Below are 21,978 nucleotides of genomic sequence, written 5' to 3'. Positions count from 1 at the left end.
CACATAAATATCACATAATCATATAATTCCAAAATTTACCATCCTTGCCCCCTAATCAAGGCCCTAAGCATTATTGGGAAAATTGGGTCGTCATGAAATTATTCACAAACAGCTACACTAATATCCTCAAAGTTTGTGATTTGAGATCCATTATCCAATGTTAAGCTTCTAATAATATTTACTTTATTTCTATGAGAAGCGTTTTTATGATTTTTTGTTTGTTTGTATTTTTATCTCCAGCTTGAAGCCAATCTATTCTAGATCTTCGCTTCCAATATAATTCCTCTTTATACAAAAGCATCTAATTGAGATTAATTTTTTTTTAATATCACTTATATTACTATTAGATAAAGGCACATTAGAATGTATTTGAACTAAATCATATTGCAATTTATTTATCCTATTCTTAATTGCACAAAAGTTAGAGTTATTTCAAGATTTAAGAGAAGAAATGAAAGGGTCAAGTTATGAAAGAAAAGAAGTAATTGGAATTGAAGAAGAAACAGACATATTATCATCAACAGTCCAGTTATTCCTTATAAGATTATAAAAAGATGGCTAGGTAAGCGAATGGTTTTCAAACATAAACCTTCTTTTATTAGTTCTAGATTTTAAAATAGAATTATCACACAACATTAGCGTAAGAGCTCTATGGTCTGTCTGAACAAAAAATCCAGGTGAAAAAGAGAAGCATAAAGAAACATATAATTCCAATTTTCATTAGAAATACACCAATCCGGTCTTTCCTACACATTATTATTACACTACTAGAAATATAGGTTTTTACTTCGGTTTTTATACTCAGCATACAAAAAGACTGAAGTAAAAGCCTTTTTAAAATCTTTTACTTCTCTTATGAATTTGGCGCTTAAAAAAATTAGATACTACTTCGCTTTTTTAAAAAAACGAAGTTAAAAATTCAATTGAAAGAGGGCCATGTTTGGTTGCACAGGCCCGTGACTTCTGTTTAGAGAGAATAAAGATGTAAAAAAATGGCTAAGCCAAACGTGTCCCTTATTAGTGGCTTGCACTTTCTACTGCAGTTTTTATGTAAAAACCGAAGTAGAAAATGTACTTTCCACTTCGGTTTTTACATAAAAACCGCAGTAGAAAGTGCACAACTCAGCCCTCTTAAAACCCTTCTACTACGGTTTTTATATAAAAACTGAAGTAGAAAGTAGAAGGGTTTTAAAACCCCCTTCTTCAACCTGAATGGCCATATCCTCTCTCTCCTCTGTTGAAAAAACCCCAAAACCTCCATTAACGTAACCGTGCAACAAGACCATTTTCTTAAATCAAACCCTTTTTTTTTCATTATTTCTTACCACTTTCCTTCATTATAAACCAAAATATAGCCCCAATTTTTTTTTTTTAGAGAAAAAAAATACATTTGGTCGTGGGTATTATTTCTCATGGTTTCTTGGTGTTTCTTGCCGGATTTTTGTCATTGCAAGGTATTTTTGAGCTTCAAAACAGGTATGGATTACTAAAACATTGTTTTAATGATATATTTTTTTTTAATTTTTCTATGTTTTTTTTATATTTTTTTTATATTATTCCGAATTTTATAATAAAATATATTAATATTTTGTTAACTTTTCTAATTATTAGTTTATTTTGTTATTTTAAATAATGTGATAAAAATTTAGTTTATTATAAATATATATGTATATTAGTAAATTTTAGAAATTGTGCCAAGATGAATTTGCTTTTAATAGCTTGAAGATGATCAAAGTAATGTTCATTAGTTTCTATAACTAGTTTGATTTGTTTTTTTTTTTATTTATTGGTTTGATAATTAATTATGTAGTTTACTAATTATGTAAGTAATGTTTTAGTAGGGTTGTCAATTGAGTGGTGACTTTGTTGTTCATTTTGAGTGAATTGAAGAGTAATATTGAAGGTTAGTTATTTTTTATTTTTATTTATATTACTACAAGATTTATGTATAACGATAAGGTTAATTAAATCACGCATATTGGATTTAGTGAAAGTTATGTTTGAAAAATAGTGAAGTAGGCTCTGAGAAATTTGCGTGTTATGGTGATATAAGGATGGATTCATTTATGCTTGATTATTGTGTTGTTTTTATAGGAAATTATGAAATTGTGGTATGCTATAGAAACAAAGGATACTCCGTCGAATTTTTTAAAAATTTTATAAGACTAGATCCTAATAATGATGGATTCATCTATGCTTAATTATTGTGTTTGTTTGTATTGGTTCTATAGGTAATTATGAAATTACGTTTAGCTATAGAAACAGAGGAAACTCTGTCGATTTTTTAAAAAAAATTATAAGACTAGAACCTAATATAAGTTTTTTTTCTAACTTATTATGAATTTAATATTGTTATTAGTATGGATAAATCATGGATGCTTGAGAGGAGAGAAACATCACAATTTCAAGATGGATTCAACAAATTTTTAGAGTTTTTCCTAAAGAATTGTAGTGATCCACCAAAAAATTCGTTGTCCTTGTATCGATTGTGGTAATGGAGTAAAGATGAATATTACCATGATAAAGGATCATGTATTTTCTCGGGGATTTGATATAAGTTATAGTAAATGGTATTGGCATGGAGAATTATTAAATGACAACCCATATCCATTAGGTAGGCGAGGTGTAGATGATTTTAAGAGTAATGATTTTGATGATCATCCTATAGAATTGCTTGATGAAGCACAAGAAGAGTTTGTTCATAATCCAGAAAAATTTGATAGTATGGTTAGAGATGCTGATAGACAATTGTTTAGTGGTTGCAATAAACTAAGATTGCCAACAATGGTTAAATTTTATAACATAAAAGCAGAAAATGAAGTTAGTGATAAGTGTTTTAGTCAATTCTTAGCTGCTTTCAAGGAGATTTTGCCGCTAGAAAATTATTTTCCGGAGTCTACATATGAAGTAAAGAAAACATTAAGTTTGATAGGGTTGAAGTATGAGAAGATTCATGCATGTCCGAATGATTGTATTTTATATCGTAAGGAGTATGCAGACATGGACACTTGCCCAGAATGTGGTTTACCACGGTACAAACCTAACAAAAGTAAGGAGATTCGGAAACTTATTCCTCAGAAAGTGCCATGGTACTTACCTTTGATTTCGCGGCTGAAGCAATTATATCGAAGCGCAGAACACTCTAAGAACTTAATATGGCACGAGACTGGACGAGTGAAAAATGGTAAACTATGGCATCCTGTAGATTCACAGGCCTGGAAGAAGGTAGATTATATCAATCCATAATTCAAAAATGAACCAAGACATCTTCGTCTCGGTTTAGCTACTGATGGAGTAAACCTGCATAGATCTCTTAGTAGTAGGCATAGTTCATGGCCTGTCTTCCTGGTTATGTACAATCTTCCTCCTTGGTTGGTCATGAAAAGGAAGTTTATGATGCTTTCATTAATGATTTCAGGCCCAAAACAACTAGGACACGATATCGATGTTTATTTGGCACCATTAATTGATGATTTGAAAGAGTTGTATGAAAATGGTGCTGAGACATCGATGGTTTTAAAAAAGAAGTATTTAATTTGAAAGTGGTGTTGTTATGGATTGTTAATGATTTTCCAGCATATGGTAACCTATTAGGGTTGAGCACAAAATGTTACCAAGCTTGTCCAATTTGTTGCACCAACACAAGGGCCCGTTGCTTGTCAAATGGACGCAAAATGTGTTATATGGGTCATAGACGATATTTTCATTTAAGTCATCCTGACAGAAATAAAGAAAAAGAATTTGACGGTACTGTGGAACGAGACCTTGCTCCTTTGCCATTATCAGGTGAGAAAATTAAGTAGAAAAAGTTGACTTTAGGTGTGGGAAGAAGAATAAAAACAAAAAAGTCAATGGATGTTTTCAAAGAAAATCAATTTTCTTTCAACTTCCTTACTGGAAAGATTTACTCGTTAGACATTGCTTGGATGTCATGCACATAGAAAAAAATATGTGTGAAAGTATAATCGTTACATTACTTGATATCCCAGGTAAAACCAAAGATGGTTTGTCTAGTTGTTTAGATCTTGTTGAGATGGGTATAAGACACCGCTTGGCACCTGAAGAAAAAGGTAAACCCATCATTCATGAATCGCAAGTCAATCTTTATAACTTCTGAGGATGTGGAACAAGTTGCTACTTTGCATATGATTGGAGGCTCATCAATGATATTCGGACTAAGGTATCCCTTCAACTAATTCTTTGGAATGATATGAAATTTAGAATGGTTATGAGTAATGCTCTGTGATCTGTTGCATATTTTCATAGTAAATTGAACGTTTACAGGTTTGGTTAGTTCTATTTATAGGGGAAACTCTGTCGAAATTTTTCAAAAATATTTAACACTTAAGAAAATTTTGCAGATGCAGTTGGGAGTCCCTATTTCCAAATCAGCATGTCTTTCACAAGTTTTTTGGCATTGAGCGTCTTAGCATTAATAATGCTAACGATGTAGAATGATCAATCATTGACTTGACAAATTGGTTGATGACCATGAATAGAGTTGGTCAACTATACTTTATACCTTGGAACATACGGTAAGAAATACTATAAACTTTTATTATTTGATTATTCATATATTAAAAATTTAATTATTTTATTTAACACGCTTATTATTTTAGGGAATATTGGATGTTGGTTATTGCTATGTCAAAAGGAAAAATCGTGTTCTTAGATCCACTGAAAGCACACAAACGTCCTGAAGAAATTGATTCAATGATAATGAGGTAAGTTTTAAAATTTCAAAAATATTTCTTAATACGCAACAACTATTACATGTTACTACATTTTAATAACTTTTGTTATTTTTCTTTTTAAATAGTGCATATTATAAGGTTTATTCCAATGAATTACTCGGCAATCTTACAAAGATATTCAATGTTGCATGTCCAAAACAACAACAAAGTCATGAATGTGGTTTTTATGTGTTGAAGTACATTAGAGATCTTGTACGGGCATCAAATGCAATAGAAACATTAAAAGAAAAAGTAAGTTTATTTTTTATAACTTATTTTGGTATCGATAATCTATTAAATAATAAATGTTGTTATCAATTAATTTTACAGTTTGATGGGAAGAAACAATATTGTGAGATTGCAGACCTCTTGCCAATCCAACACGAATGGTTAGGTCAATTGATGACATACATTTATTAGTAAGCCTATTTTGTTTATGAGTTCGTTTAGTTTTATGTAAATGTACTAATGTTAAGGCTAGCCATCTTACTTAAGTACTTGTGTTTTATATGCTTATGTATGACATTTCTAATTAATGAAAATTAGCATATTTTCATTCAAAAAAATTCATAACCAATTCCAATTGTAAAAATATATATATAACTATATATTCATATAATTAGACTATTTAAAAAAATAGGGCAAAAAAAAAATAAAAAATAAAATATATATAAAAATAGAATTGAGCTATTTAAAAATAATCAGAAATAATTATTAAAAAAATGGGGGAGGTTTTCTACTTCGGTTATTATGTAAAAACCAAAGTAGAAAGTTGGGATTCTACTTCGGTTTTTACATAATAACCGAAGTAGAAAGTGGGGTACGCTTCCTTGATGTGCACTTTCTACTTCGGTTATTATGTAAAAACCGAAGTAGAATCCTCACTTTCTACTTCAGTTTTTACATAATAACCGAAGTAGAAAGTGCCAATCAAGGAAGCGTACCACACTTTCTACTTCGGTTATTATGTAAAAATCGAAGTAGATACCCAACTTTCTACTTCGGTTTTTACATAATAACCGAAGTAGAAAACCTATTTTTCACTTCGGTTTTTATCTACTTTTTATTTCGCTCCGAACTACTGTGATTGCGAATTTTAGCGAAAACCGAAGTAAATCCAGCTTAAAAATCAAAATAAAAACCATTTTTTCTTGTTGTGTTAGTCCAAGTATATTCACAGCCATTATAAGGAATATGATAAAGATTAATTTATTTACAAAATTATTAAAGTCTTGAATAGTTTTATTATTAGTTATAACATTATTAATTTTATCAGTTGAAAATAAAAGAACATTAAAGTCTCCCATAATGAGCGAGAAAGAAGAGCTTTATCATAGATTCTAGAAAGCAAAGACCAATAGTTCACATTTGTAATTCACATAGACCTATAATTCACATTTGTAAAACTATAAAGCCAGAAAAATGAAAAGTATTACTATTATCAAAAGAAACATAACAGTCTATAAATGTGATGCATTATTTAATATAAATATTTAGTTGATGCATTATATTATGTATTCTTTATGATAATAATTTTTTTAAAAACATTTTAGCAAACTAATTACTAATTTCTTTTTAGGACGGATACAACATATTTGAAATACTTAATTAATAAAAACGTCTAAGGAATAATAAAAATAAATCATCATTTTACTATAATTTATAAGAGAAAACAAAAAGTAAAAAATGACATACCGTACAAACAATGGATTCAAACAAAATAAATTGATGAATAAAAGTCTCTCATTCTTCAAAGTGATGAATGAAACTACTATTCCAATTTCTTCTGTTTTTGGGGCTAATATATTACAATTTTAAGAGAAAAGTTACAAAATATCTCGGAATTTCGGGAAAAAAAGGATAGACTAGAGTCGGCTACGTCATATTCTACAACATTAAGATGATAAGATAACATCATAGGAGCAATCAAATTAAATGAAACTTCCAGAATCTGAGACCAACAACGCGTAGAAAGACGCGTGCAAAGCAAACACAGCGATGCATCATCATAGTTTTCAACTAATTGAAAAATATTTTGTTCTGTTTTTCTTTAAAAATTAATTCCTTTTCCCCAAATTTGACTTAAATAATATTCTATTTTCACTTAATAAAAAAAAAAAGATGAGGCCGGACTGCATAACGCATATTTAAATTTGGTAGCATCTTATACAGTTTTGGCTAGTAAAGGTAGGTTATTATACGCGTTAGCCGACTCAGCCACCTCTTATAAATTTATTTTATCTCATTTCACCTGCTACGAAGCATCCTCTTCCTCCATCTTCCTAATATATAAATAAAGGTATGCGACATCTTCATTTTTCATATCAAAGTTTTTCAATTATTTCATACACGTCAACAAACTTCACTTCGGTTTTCAATTTCCTCTGCTCATATACACATCTTTTATTTTTCTTCTCAAGATCATCTTCATCAATCTCCAAATATGAGTTCTGCACAGCCAACAGGTACTTGTTAATAATATAATTGTTCATATTATCATCATATTCTTCCTATATTAATGGAAAATTATATATATATATATATGTGGGTATTAATAATATTATATATATGGTGCTGATATTTGGTAAATTTGTGTAATCCGGCAGTGTCATACCCTTCATCTTACTCCGCCGGACAAGGCCCATATGTGGCACCACCACCACCGGCTGGTTACCCCACCATGGACGCCTCTGCTGCTGGGCAAACCCATAACCAAGTTGAAACCAAATCCAAGGGCGATGGCTTCTGGAAAGGATGGTAAGAATCTTAATTAAATCATATTTATACAGGCTATATATTCTTATATATATATATATATACTGACTGATTATATGCTCTATGATTATGCAGTTGTGCTGCCATATGCTGTTGTTGTGTGTTGGATGCATGCTTCTGAGGATTCAGGATCATCATCATCGTCTTCTATGGATTTTTACCACTATATATGTATTACTATGTAGATGACTATTGGTTATATATTTTATTGTTTTTGAATTTATTTTATTTTTTTAGATTTTAGTTTGATCATTGTACATGATCGATCACATATTGTATCAGACTCAGCTCACTTTGATTGTTTGTTTTATATATTGAATAAATACTACATTTGGTGGTTCTCTATAAAAATCTTCACTTGTCTTAGATTATAACAAAATGAATACATTAACAGCTCAATTTGATAATATATATATATCTATATATCAACTTTTCAATTGATTTACAACGCAAAAGTGTAAAGAATAAGAATCATGACATATGGCGTGCAGGTGCAACAAAATGATATTTCCAGTCATTCCAAGTCATGTCTTGGTGTCAATAACTGTATTTTGTCGATGATAATTCGTTATTAAATACGGGCCGCCAAAGGCCCAATAAGTCAATCAGATGGCAATTATGACTAATGCATTTGGATTCTCTTTGATTTTATCACTTGTTTAATTTTAAGATATAGTCTATAGATAGTGACGTTATTGTCTTAAATAAATGAAATTGGACATTCTTTTCAAAAGAAGAAAAAAAAAACAAATTGGACACTTTGATTATGATGACAAACCTAAATATTGCTCCTCCTTTTGTCGCACTTATGAACTATTATACTATCTTCAATAAACCGCAAAATATACCAACCAAAGCTTTTTAACTTTTTTTTTTTTTTAGTTTAAGGGTGTTTAGATGATATAATAATAGCTCTTCTTTTTGTAATGATTTCAAAACATATATCAACATTACACAGACCTAATTTTGAGTTTATTGTGATAAATTTTAGTAAGACTCACCTAAGGCACATCTCATGGATTTTTTTTTTTTTTTTTTTAACAAAACCAGCCTAAAAAGAAAGAAACCAAACAAAACCAACAGCCCAAGTTACTTTTCGGATTCCTCTAGTTCCTTGTCATGAGAAGTACTCTTGGGATTCCTCTAGTTCCTTATCATGAGACATACTTGGGTCTCCCTTGTTACGCGGAGAAGAGCAAGAGTGCGCTTTTTCAATCTATTAAAGATAGGGAGTGGAGTAATTTGTTTGGATGGAAATCAAAACTATTTTCAGCTAGTGGTAGAGAGGTCTTGCTTACGTTAGTCATTCAGGCAATACCAACGTATGCGATGAATCTTTTCAGACTGTCAGCGTCCCTAATCAATGAACTTCATAGGCTATGTGCTCGGTTTTGGTGGGGAGGTAATGATAAACAACGAAAGATGCATTGGTGCAAATGGGAACGATTGTACTGACATAAATTTGATGGAGGATTAGGGTTCTGCAATTTTTTTTTTAATCAAGCACTCCTCCCCAAAAAAGCAGCTAGATTATACAACTCTCTCCATTCTCTCGCTGCTAGAGTTATGAAAGGCTGCACTTCCCCATTGTGTCATTTCTTAATGCAAAAGTATCTCAAAGGTTCTCTTTTATGTGGCGTAGCATCATGTGGGGAAGAGAAATATTCCTAAAGGGATCTAGATGGATTGTGCGCGATGGTCAATCGATCAATATTACTCAAGATTGCTGGATCCCTAAAAAAGGTGGCAGTAAGACTCTATCTTTCACCAGAGCAGCGAAATTAATTAACGTAAGCTCTATGAAGTTGCCCTGAGGGAAGTGGAATGTTCACTTGATTCACCACTCTTTCGGCACTGAGGAAGCTCAAGCTATCCTCTCTATCCCAACTTTGATCTCCCATGGACATGATTACCTTGCATGGCATCACAATGACTCAGGTATTTACACAGTCAAGAGTGGGTAATTGTTTGTTGTGAGGGAGCGTGGTTTTGGGCAAAGTTCTTATTCGATGGGCACACCCAAGTGGTGACAGTTTCTGTGGTCTCTGTCCATCCCCCCTAAAGTGAAGAAATTTGTATGGAAAGCGTCCCTAGATTTTATTCCCACCCATGACAATTTTTGTAGACATGGACTTCCTTCGGATATTATTTGTCCTCTTTGTAGGAGAGAACTTGAGACTACTATCCATGTCCTTTGGTGTTGTTCCTCCTTAAAGAGTGTCATAAATGGTTGGCCAACCCTAGGTTTGGAGAGATTCATAAGGGGTTCACACTTCTATGCCATGATGTTAGATTGCATGGAAAGCCTTACTAAACTTGAAATGGAACAATTGCTAACTCTTTGTTGGAGAATTCGGTATAAGAGAAATAAGGTCATTCATGATAATATCTCGCTTACTAATCCCTTTGTGTCCTCATGGGCATTAGACTTCCTCAGCATGTTCCATGATGCCCAAGTAAAGACCACGAGTGGTGGGATTATGGAGTCAGGACTTGAATCAATGGTTCTGAATGATCCTCTCTTGGAAGAAGATCCCATCTTGGTGCATGTGGACGCCAGAATATATGAGAGTAGAATGAAGATTGGATTCGGTGCGATTATTTTTGGGACTGCTCAACGAGTCATTGCATATGAGGCTACACCCCTTGTCTTAACAATGGCACCTCATATGGCGTAAGCGTTAGCTGTGATTCAGAGCCTCACTCTCTGTCTCAAATTGGGATATAGTAAGGTCCACTCAGAACTGATTGTTTTAGGGTATGTCAAGCAATTGTTAATAACACAAGCTCTGTCTCAGAGTTCAATTTGTTGATTCAAGACTTTATTAGTTTGAACAATAAGCTAAATATTGTATCTATAAAGCATTGTAAACACTTGAATAATAGTGTAGCACATTCCCTAGCTCAGTTGGCCTTCTCTATGGAGGTGGCTAAAGTTTGGTCGCTAGGACTTCCTGTTTGTCTCCGGCCTTAATCTTTGATGTTTATTCTATTATTTTTATTGGCTTATTTTGCCTTAATGAAGTCTCTTTTTTTTTTTAAAAAAAAAAAACTACTTTTTGCTACCTAACTTGTAATCTTGTGTGGATATATATATATATATACTTGGTACAAGCAATATGTTTGTTTAGTATTATTTGTAGAATTTATTAATTATTTTTATTAAATTTGTATCATTGTCATATAAATTTCAAATAAATAAACAATATTATATATAAAATAATGACATTAACATATTAAAAGAAAAATTAAATCAAAACATTTTTATACTTTTTAAAAATATATATAATATGATAACCTTTTTAAATATTAATGATAATTTTTTTTAATAAAAATTAAGATTATGTATTATATAATTAATGGATAAAGAGTGAGTTTTATAGTGGTTCAGTCCCAAAAAGATGACCTACATCCCCTTAGTTACTGTCATTGTTCTTGCAAGCCATGTATTACATTTGTTTTTTGCTTTTAGTTATTTGACTCCATTGAAGATGGAGGGCTCTCTCTGTAAAAAGATGTCACCCCTTTCTTTGGTCCCTACTCCTCTTATTTATATTGAAAAGTTAGGGTTACATTTGAGTGTGGGCTTAAGTTATTGGGCTTGACCCAAGAATTATACAAAGTTACAATTGACTAGGCCCTAGGGATGATCTGGGCTGATGGGTAGTGGTACTCCAAAAATGGGTATAACAATTGCCCCCAAGTCAGGCTTCATGTTTGCATAAGGCTGACTTATCGTGTGAACTCTCTTCTTCACGAGGATCAGACCTTTAGGCCTTGTACATATCATTACTTGACTTCACCGATATTTTAATAATGATTCAGGTGCGTATAGCCTCACAAGTTGTCTTGTAAGCCATTTGAGATGCTTTAGATCTAAGCATGGCGAATAAGGACAGTAAAAAGATCTGAGCTGCCCGAAGACCTTAGAAAATTCTTATGCTTGAAGATACAAGTTACTCAAGGAGACAAACTCGTCATGCATGGTTCCTAGGGCCTCAAAGAACCAAGCAAAAATGAATGCTCCAAGCACTTAGGACCTCATGGAACCAAGTAAGTTGAACGCTTCAGGTTATGAGGTCCTTCAGGGATCAAGACCTCTAGACGAGGTCCTCTAGGAGAGGTCTCAAGGTGCGGTCGTCCAGGTGAGGTCCTCCCAAGTTCGGGAAACTTGGGACTTATGGCACTAGGTTTTACTCTAATGAGCCCCAAATAGGCTTCCTCTTAGTAAGTTCCCTAGGTCTCAAGGTCCTCTATGGCCGAGGTCTTCAAGGCCAGAGGTCCTCTAGGCGAAGTCCTCTATGTGAGGTCCTTCAGGTGAGGTCCTCCCAAGTTTGGGCAGCTTGTGTAGCATCCCATAATTGCTAATAAGGCTAGGGCCTTGATTAGCGTGCCAAGAGGGAAATAATTGATTTAATTATACTAATATGTGAATTTAATGATTATGTGATTAGAAATGCATGTTTAAGTTAATTAAATATGCATGTGGGCCCCATTTGGTTATTAGGGGCATATCTGTAATTGTAGCCCGTTGAGGGCATAAATGTGATATATGTGTGTATTGTGATTGAGACCACAAGGGTGTGGTGATATATTTGTGATGAACGATCCAAGAGGGTCCTAGGGAGAAATTTAGCTAAATAGTCACAATGGGGTCGAACACCTGGCTCAGGAAGAGCCTAGGAGTATTTTGGGAATATAATATGTGTTCGGGAATAACTGGGTAACGGGTAGTAATTTAGCAATTATTTGGGTATGTAGGGATTAAATGAGGATTTATAAGAACACTCGAGGATTTAGCGGGATGTGGCAATTGACGGAATTGCCCTTGGTGGCACTATGGGATTAAGTATGACTGAAGGGTATTTTGGACTTTTTGGTAGAGGGATAAACTTGGATTTAGGTTGTTGAGGCTCTAGAACGACTTAGAAGGAAACAGAAGGAAAATTCTCAGCTTTCTCCCTCTCACATTCGGTTCTCTTTCCCTCTCTATGGTACTTGGAAATATTTGATGAAACTTGGAGGGTGCTAGGCTAAGAATTTGAGGATTTAAAGCTAGGATCTGTTGGGGAAAACAAGCTTGAAGACTTGGGGAATTAGCTCAGGCCAAAACTATCTTACAAGTAAGAATTTTGTATTGAAATCTCTTATTGTTTTTGTTGCAACTTTTTGTATGATGGCCTAGGTTCTAGTTGGATTGAATTTAGGTGTTAAGCTTAGGTTGTGATGAGGTTTTGTTGAAGTTTTTGGATGCTTTTATTAGTTTTGTTGCTTGAATATGAATCCTAGGTGGAATTCTAGGAATAAGGCTCGGAATTGGTGATTTTCAGGGAGGTTGGCTCGTGAAATGCATGGATTTTCGAGTTTCAGAGGCCCCAGCCGCAACCCTATTCTTCAGGTGTCATGGCCTGTGTGTTTGATTCGGTTGGAGAAGCCTCTAGGTTGCCCAGGTGCCACGTCCCTAGGGGGGCATGCTGCGGCCCACGTCCTTCAGTAGAGAGAGTTCTGCTCCCTGACCTGTAGGCGCGCCGTGACTCTAGACGGCATGTCGCGGCCCAAAATGGAAAGAAAAGGGAAATTAAGGTTTTAAGCTCGAGAACTCGAATGTTAAGACTCGGGAAGGATTCTACTACTCGGTTTAGTGGAATCAAAGGTCCCGGAGGCTTGATTAATATTTCGAAGATATTTATTGGTTTAAGGCTGATGGATGGTTATTATGAATGCATTGTGAGTAGGTTTTCAACAAGGCTCGAATTATGGGACTGTGCTCAGGATCACATTGGCTTATTAGCTCGAGACACAGGTAAGAAAACTGTCGTACCCGTAGAGCAGAGCATGACCCTATTGTTTGTACTGTAGGGCGTGGCCATAATGTTTATGTTTAATTATGCGTGTAATTTTTTGTGAATGTTATGTATGTTTATGAATGAATGGCGAGGGCCAAGAATGGCGAAGGCCGCTAATGGTGAAGGTCGAGCATGCGAAAGGTCGAGAATGGCAAGAAGTCGGGTACGACAAGGGGCCGGAATCGTCATTGAGCACGATGAGTGCAGGCCGCTAGGGCGAGACCCTCCTAGGGTGCTATATCCATCCACTCGGTGAAGACTGCGAACCTAGTGCCTGGTAAAGCGCCCAGGATGGTGTAGGCCGCTATGTGTTTAGCCCATTGGTTGTTTTGTTCTATATTGTGGATTGTTATGTTATATGTTATATGTTGAGTTTTCTTGTTGGGCTTCGGCTCACGGGTGCTCTATGGTGTGGGTAAGGGCAAAGGAAATGTCGACCAACCATGAGTACGGAGAGCATGGAGTGACGGGTACATGTTCGACCTATTTAGCTGCTAGGACCGTGGTTATTTTGGGAAAATGTATAGTAATGAACTGCTTTGTCACTTAGGTCGAACGTAATTATATTTTTGAGCTATAATATATTTTCTAAACAGTATTTTGGGATCCCAACTTTATAACTTTTATGTGATTTCAATGAAGGTTCAAATTTTCATAATTAATCTCAATAAACGAGTTTTATTCTAGTTTAGTCACACTTTTAACTTAAACCTCGATAAGCAAGCTAATGGCACATTTTTTAATCACATAGTAACGACTCTAAGGAAGTAGGGCATTACAACTAGGTATCAGAGCGTGCCAAGGTTTATGGTTCATGGAGATCAACCGAACATGTACGCTTGCTGCCAATGACAAGCTCGACTCAGGGTTGGTTGGTAATTAATGAGTTATATGCTTAATTGCTTGTTTAAGTTGCCCTGTTTGCTTGAATATATAGATAAAGCATGATTAATGTGTTGATATATGCATGATGTTAGGGCATGGCGCCCTTGATTGTTATATGCTATGTGTGATATGTGGACTTGCTGGTTTTGGTTTATTGATTAGATTGGGAGGTGGTTTTGGATGTTGTTATCATGCCTGATGTGCGGCGTCATTGATTACAGGCATATTGCAGTAGTGGATTTACATGATTTCCTCCATCCTGAATTTCATGAGGGTGGATGGGAATGAGAGAGTAGCTTGCGCTAGCTACATGTTGAGAGATGATGCCCGCATCTGGTGGGATGTTGTGTCTCAGAGAAGGAATGTTGCAATTAATACTTAGGAAGAATTCAAAAATATTTTCAATGAGAAGTATTACAGTGTCGCAGTATGAATTGCGAAGGTGGATGAGTTTACTAAAATGACTCAGAACGAGATGACGGTTACTGAGTATGCCTTGAAGTTTGACAGGTTAGTGAAGTTCACGCCGGATTTGGTGCCTACTGACATGGCATGGAGGGATCAATTTGTGCGGGGATTGAATGTTATGATCGCCTGTGACATCAAGATAACCTTGGATCTGGGAACTACCAATTATGCACAGGTAGTGGAGAAGGCCTTTACAGCTAAGGGGGCCAAGGATCAGATTTGGTAAGAGGGTGCCGCTAGGGGCGATGCTCGGAGGATGGTGCCTCTTTTTACTGGATCTAGTCGGGTAGTGGCCCCAATGAATAGAAGAGAAAGGCCCTAGATTCTTTTGTTCCTCCCAGCCCAGATAGGAGGGCACGAGGTGCTTTCAGTGGTCGTTAAGGCAAGGGAGACAACTGGAGGAGTTTCCTAGTGTGTCCTCAATGTAGACAACGACATTAGGGGGAGTGTAGGATCAGGGCTTGCTTTACTTGTGGGAGTATTAGTCATTTGAGTAAGGACTGTCCACAAACCAGGAAGGAAGAGCCGAAACAGAGCGACTGTTGGGAATTGTGCCCTGAAAGCATATGTAGTAGACATTGTTTTATGAAATAAATAAATGAATTGAATTTGTTATGCATATATTTTATGGACTATATTATTCTGTGATAATATTAAGTAAATATCAGGAAAATTCCTAAGTTCATATATGTGATTTCAAACACGTATTGGTATGGGAGGATTGTGTTTGAGATAAATGAACTTGAATAGTTCGCAGTAAAATAAAGTCATGGAATCTTTAGATTAATTACTGCAAGTACGGTCCACTAGTATTATGAATACATGTGATTTAGATCCGGATCACTAGTGTGGTAGGACACTTTAGTGGAGGTGCTTTATATATTAGAGAATATATAGAACTGTACCAGATATGTTTATTAATACTTAGTTAAATACGGTTTCGAAGTATTAATTAAATATATCAACTGATGATCATATACAAATAGATCTTAATCCTGAAGTTACTATGAACTCCTGTTTATGTTATATGAGTTCTTTGATTCACTTGTTAGGGTCTGTCAGAATGATCAGGCTAGAAACTTTTGTTTTAGGAATTCATTAATGTAGATGGCTGGGGACATAGTATACAGATATGGAATCTATGCATTCTCGCAAGAGATTGAATGATGGTTCTCTTAAGGGTTGACTTTTGGGACTGAAAGGTTATTGACTCAAATTCATAATTTAGTTATGAATTAACCTTCACTAGTAAAGTCAATGGTACTTAAGGAAATAAGAGATAATTAAAATGGTAAAACGGTAATTTTATTCCTGATTAATTATGAACAATTATTAGAGGGTCAAGTCGTAAGCAATGATTACATCAATGGATGCTTTATAATTATAAAGTACTCTGTTTATCCAAAAAACCGTTGTTGATGACGTGGCAAGAATTTTCGACACGTGGCCGATACGTAGCAAAGATACTGCTCGCCTGTCGACCAGAAATATTTCTACATGCGGAGATCAAGTTTTATATACGACCAGACTGGTCGTATACTCCATTCATTTATGTAAAGATCTGTACAGTTGTAATGATATCCGAGAATATCTCTTCATTATGACTTGAAGATCCGTTTATTAAGGGAAGATATTATTACTTGACTCATGTAACCCTTCTTGAGCCTATAAATACACAAGAAATAGCTCAAGGAGGGTGATCTTTTTCTCTTTTTCTGAATTATATTACTATTATCCATCATTTGTCTTGTTTTCTTCTTCTAAGGTCTGTGAAACTCAGGAACCGTAGTTCCTTGATCACACCTTTGGAGCTCAATACTAATAATAGTATCAAGTGGATGTAGGTTATTACCAATCACTGGGGCCGAACCACTATAATTCTCTGTGTTCTTTATTTTCCATTAGATTGTTTTCTCAAGCTTTGTATTATTTTTCTTTGTCGTTTTCTTGACTCCGTGTCGTTGACCAAAACGAAGGTCAACATACTCAGTAAATGAAATGTCTATAATTACAAGAGTGCAGTATCATATTTATAGTGGAATAATCTTGAGATTAATAAATTGAGATTATTTAATTAATAATCTCAAATTTATTGGAGCTTGGAATTATAGGTCCATAGGTCCCCATATCGGCTTTATCAACGCTATTCAAGGTAAGAGTTGATATGAAGGGAAAAATAGTTTAAAGACATATTTGAGAAGAAATTTGTTCTTCAGGCCAAATATGCAATTATATGATAATAGTGATTAATTAATTAATTAATTACAAGTTAGTTGTAGTTAACAAAATTAATTAATATTTAATTATTGTATAATTTTTGAAATTATATTAAATAATTAAATTAATTTCGAAATTTAATTAAATAATTATAATTTTCGAAATTATAATGAATTAAATATTAATTTTCGAAAATATTGGATTTAATTAATTGGTAGAATTAATTAAATATCTTAATTTGAGTGGGAAATAATAATTTGATAAGTTCAAATTGGATTTGAATTTAAAAGATTAATATTTATTCAAATAATTATTTATATTTGATAATTAGTTAAAAAGATAATTAATTCAAATTTGAATTAGTTATCAGGTTGTTAGATTTTATCTGACAAAGTAGTTTGAATAAATAATGAAATAAAAATTGAAAAAACCAACATCTTTAAAAATAGGGATGCTACACGTGCACACACAGGACTGTGTATGGCGTGTAGGGCTATTTTTCAGGGATATGATTTTCATTTTTATTTAATTAATTACTTAATTAATGGATAATTCAAAGATTGGTTTTTGGATTTTTTTCATTAATAGAATAATTAATTAATTAATTAAAAAATAAATTATAAGTTGGTTACAGATTTATTTTTTAAATTTGAATATTTTCTTTTAAGTATGACTAATAAGAAAATATTACTAATCAGAAAATATTCAGGGAAAAGAGACAACTTAGAAGATTCGCTCTGTGAAAAATAGAACAATAGTTTTCTCTCCCTGAAAAATAAAGAACCAATTCTCAGGCCTATTCTCTTGATCTCATATGTTGAGTACATCAAGTAGAATCACAAATAAACTATCCTTCATTCTCTAAGTGCCCACACACTTCTTGAGGTGTAGAGAATGCTTTGGAAGATCTCGGTGTGAGTACTTGGGAGTGGCTTGGATAGGAAGATCGTTCTAAATATGAAAAGATAGCGAGGACACTTGATAGGATTCAAGAGGTATGAATTCTATCCTTAACTGTTTTATGATTAGTGTATGTATATTAATGGATCCACATATTTAAAGGTAGTTTAAATATGTTACAAAATTTTTGTTGTACACTGGGCCAACCCCACCACCTTTCTACTACGTATTAAGAAACTCGTTCCTAACAGCGACAACCTCACTCCTACCAGAGTATTTACCTTGACCTAGACTGAGGCTGAGGCTAGCCCCTCGGTCGTCATAGGTTAGATTTCTAGTGTTGGTTCTTCTTTTACTGCATTGATTGACTTAGGGGCTACTCATTCATCAGCTATGTAGACCTAATGATTTGTATGCTAAAGGATTTTGGACTTTGTTGCCGATTGGGCAACTGGTAGTCTTTAGGAGATGGGTTAGAGCATTGCCAGTAGAGATAGACAGTAGGGAGTTGTCTGTGGACCTGATTGAATTAGTGATGGATGACTTTGATATGATCCTAGAGATGTATTGGTTATCAAAGTTTGGGGCGACGATTGACTGCAAGCGCAGGATGGTGACCTTTGACCTGAAAGGGGAGGTGCCCTTTGTATTTGTGGGGATAGTGAGTGGACCGCGAGTACCTATGATTTCGGCACTGAAGGCTAGAGACCTAATGCAAGAGGGTTGCATAGGATTCTTAGCGAACATTGTGGATACTTCTAGAGTTGTTTTGGTTGGACCAGATGAGACTAAATTAGTATGTGAGTTTCCTGATGTGTTTCCAGCAGACTTGCCACGGTTGCCACAACACTAAGAGATCGAGTTCGTCATAGAGTTGGCACCAGGGGCGGAGCCAGTGTCTAGGACACCTTATAGAATGGCTTAGGTAGATTTGAAGGATATGAAGATTCAGTTGTAGGAGTTATTGGATTTGGGATTCATCAGACCGAGTTTTTCGCCTTGTGGTGCTCTAGTGTTGTTCGTCAAGAAGAAGGATTGATCCTTAAGGATGTGTATTGACTACAGAGAGTTGAACAAGTTAACCATTAAGAACAAGTACTCACTGCCTAGGATTGATGACTTATTTGACCAACTACAGGGGAAGACAGTGTTCTCTAAGATTGACCTCCGATCAGGCTACCACCAGTTCAGGATTAAAGAGGAGGACATACAAAAGACCGCTTTCTACATGAGGTATGAACACTATGAATCCCTAGTTATGGCCTTTGGATTAACCAATGCCCCAATAGACTTTATGGAATTGATGAATATGGTCTTTAAGGATTATTTGGATAAGTTTGTGATCGTATTCATTGATGACATACTGGTGTACTCCCAGTCAAAGGCAGAGCACGAGTAGCATCTGTGCCTGGTATTACAGCAATTGAGAGAGCATAGGTTGTATGCTAAGTTCAACAAGTGTGAGTTTTGTCTACCCCAAGTAACATTTTTGGGCCATATTGTCAGTAAGGAGGGGATTCTGGTGGACCCAAGTAAGGTTGAGGCAGTGAGAGATTGGCCTAGGCTGAGCAGTGTACCAGAGGTTAGGAGATTTTTGGGATTGATAGGCTACTATCGGCGGTTCGTTGAGGGATTCTTTGGAATGGCCACACCGTTGACCAAACTGACGCGCAAGAAGACTAAGTATGTGTGGACAGACAGGTATGAGAACAATTTCAAGAAATTAAAATGGCGACTGATCACCGCTCCAGTATTAAGTCTGTCGTCATACAATGAAAAGTTTGTAGTCTACTGTGATGCTTTCAAACAGGGTTTGGGGTGTGTACTGATGCAAGCTAGAAAGGTAATAGCCTATGCGTAAAAACAGTTGAAGAAGTATGAGAAGAGGTATCCCACACATGATCTGGAATTGCCAGTGGTGGTATTTGCACTAAAGGTTTGGAGACATTATTTGTACGGCGAGAAGTGCAAAATATACACTGATCATAAGAGTTTGAAGTACTTATTTACTCAGAAGGACCTGAATATACGCCAGAGGCGTTGGCTAGAATTGGTAAAGGATTACGACTGTGATATTCTATACCATCCTCGGAAGGCAAATGTGGTGGCCGACGCGTTAAGTCGGAAGGGCCCAGGACAATTATTCAGTTCGAGGCAGATATGAGACAGGTTAGCTAAAGAGATGACTAGAGCCGGTATTGAGTTGGTAGTTGGACATCTAGCCAACATCACTCTTCAGTTCACGCTCCTTGAGAGGATTAAGGAAGCACAGGGGGAGGATCCCCAGTTAAAAAAGCACACAGAGGGCATCTTAGCCAGAGCGGCTAAGGACTTTTCTATTTCAAAGATGGGTTTGTTGAGGTACAAAGGTCAGATTAGTGTTCTGATGGATTTCGGTATCCGGTGAGAGATTTTAGATGAGTCTCATACCACCCCCTATTCTTTACATACAGGTACAACTAAGATGTACTAAGGTTTGAGAACTTTGTATTGGTGGCCGGGAATGAAGAGGGATGTGGTGGATTATGTGGCCAAGTGTTTGACTTGTCAGCAGGTAAAGGCTGAACATCAGAGGCCAGTAGGGTTGCTGCAGCCTCTAGGGTTGTTGCAGCCTCTAGGGATTCCGGAGTGGAAATGGGAGGATATCACCATGGACTTCGTGGTTTGATTGCCGAAGACTGTGGGCCAGCATGATTCAGTGTGGGTGATTGTGGATAGGTACACCAAGTCAGCCCACTTTTTGTATGATAAGACAACTTATACGGTGGAACAGTACACTGAATTGTATGTGAAGGAAACTGTGTGACTTCATGGGGATCCGAGGTCGATAGTATCCGACAGGGACCCCACCTTCACCTCCAAGTTTTAGGAGAGCCTCTAGAAGGCTATGGGCACACATTTGCAGTTTAGCACCGAATATCATCCTCAAACGGATGGATAATCTGAGAGGATGATTCAGATACTGGAGGACATGTTGTGAGCTTGCGTGCTTGGATATGGAGTAAGTATCTTCCTTTGATCGAATTTTTGTACAACAACAGCTATCAGCCGACTATCGAAGTGCCTCCGTATGAGATGTTATATGGGAGGAAGTGAAGATCACTAATCCATTGGGATGAAACGGGTGAGAGGAGGTATCTAGGTCCTGAGGTTGTTTAGAGGACCAATGAGGCGATTGAGAAGATTAGAGTGTGAATGCTCGCCTCCCAAAGTCGGCAAAAGATTTACTCAGACTTGAGACGCAAGAGCGTAGAGTTTCAGGTTGGGGACCATATGTTTCTTAGAGTTTCTCCCTTGAGAGGGGAGAAATGGTTTGGACTAAGGGGTAAGTTGAGCCCTAGGTTTGTTGGTCCCTTTTAGATACTGGAACGAGTTGGAGAGGTAGCTTACAGATTGGCGATGCCTCCAGCTCTATCAGGGGTTCACAATGTGTTTAACGTATCCATGCTCTGGAAGTTCATATCAGATTCTACACATGTGCTGAGTTATGAGAACTTGGAGGTGGATCAGGATTTATCGTACAAAGAAAAGTCAGTTCAGATTTTAGAATGAAAAGATAAAGTCTTGCGGAGCAAGACCATCGCCTTGGTAAAAGTGTTGTGGGGAACAACTAAGTGGAAGAGGAGACTTGGGAACTTGAGACAGATATGCGGGATCGGTATCCCGAGTTATTCAGGTAATTTTGAGGACGAAATTTCTATAAGGAGGAGATAGTTGTTGCGTCCCAAATTTGTTAATAAGGCTTAGGGCCTTGATTAGCGTGTTGGGAGGGCAATAATTGATTTAATTATGCTAATATGTGAATTTAATGATTATGTGATTAGAAATGCATGTTTAGGTTAATTAAATATGCATGTGGGCCCCATTTGGTTATTAGGGGCATATATGTAATTGTATCCCATTGAGGGCATAAATGTGATATATGTGTGTATTGTGATTGAGACCACGAGGGCGTGGTGATATATTTGTGATAAACGATCCAAGAGGGTCCTAGGGAGAAATTTAGCTAAATAGTCACAATAGGGTCGAACACCTGGCTCAGGAGGAGCCTAGGGGTATTTTGGGAATATAATATGTGTTTAGGAATAACCGGGTAACATGTAGTAATTTAGCAATTATTCGGGTATGTCGAGATTAAATGAGGATTTATAGGA

The 21,978-nt window shown here is 35.6% G+C and overlaps 1 protein-coding gene across 2 annotated transcripts; it reads left to right on the top strand.

The window, feature by feature from the left end:
- Positions 1 to 6,873: 6,873 nt before the first annotated feature.
- Positions 6,874 to 7,859, top strand: LOC133818275 (protein CYSTEINE-RICH TRANSMEMBRANE MODULE 9-like). Of its 2 annotated transcripts, XM_062251050.1 has the most exons (4): positions 6,874 to 7,032; positions 7,154 to 7,198; positions 7,340 to 7,490; positions 7,584 to 7,859. In XM_062251050.1, exons 2-4 carry the CDS (start codon positions 7,177 to 7,179, stop codon positions 7,627 to 7,629), a joined length of 219 nt encoding a protein of 72 aa, XP_062107034.1. In that variant the 5' UTR covers positions 6,874 to 7,032; positions 7,154 to 7,176; the 3' UTR covers positions 7,630 to 7,859. The 2 variants fall into 2 exon arrangements, with proteins under 2 accessions (XP_062107034.1, XP_062107033.1); XM_062251049.1 differs by having other exon boundaries at positions 6,956 to 7,198.
- The last annotated feature ends 14,119 nt before the right edge of the window (positions 7,860 to 21,978 follow it).

The sequence above is a fragment of the Humulus lupulus genome, chromosome 2 (assembly GCF_963169125.1).
Source record: "Humulus lupulus chromosome 2, drHumLupu1.1, whole genome shotgun sequence".
In the NCBI taxonomy this organism is placed as follows: domain Eukaryota; kingdom Viridiplantae; phylum Streptophyta; class Magnoliopsida; order Rosales; family Cannabaceae; genus Humulus; species Humulus lupulus.
This window is presented reverse-complemented; position numbering and strand designations above follow the sequence as displayed.

Excerpts from the sequence above, each read along its gene's own strand:
- LOC133818275 (XM_062251050.1), top strand. The coding sequence starts at position 7,177 with ATGAGTTCTGCACAGCCAACAG. Across the intron at positions 7,199-7,339 it reads GAGTTCTGCACAGCCAACAG|TGTCATACCCTTCATCTTAC; the intron begins GTACTTGTTAAT and ends GTAATCCGGCAG. Across the intron at positions 7,491-7,583 it reads GATGGCTTCTGGAAAGGATG|TTGTGCTGCCATATGCTGTT; the intron begins GTAAGAATCTTA and ends ATGATTATGCAG.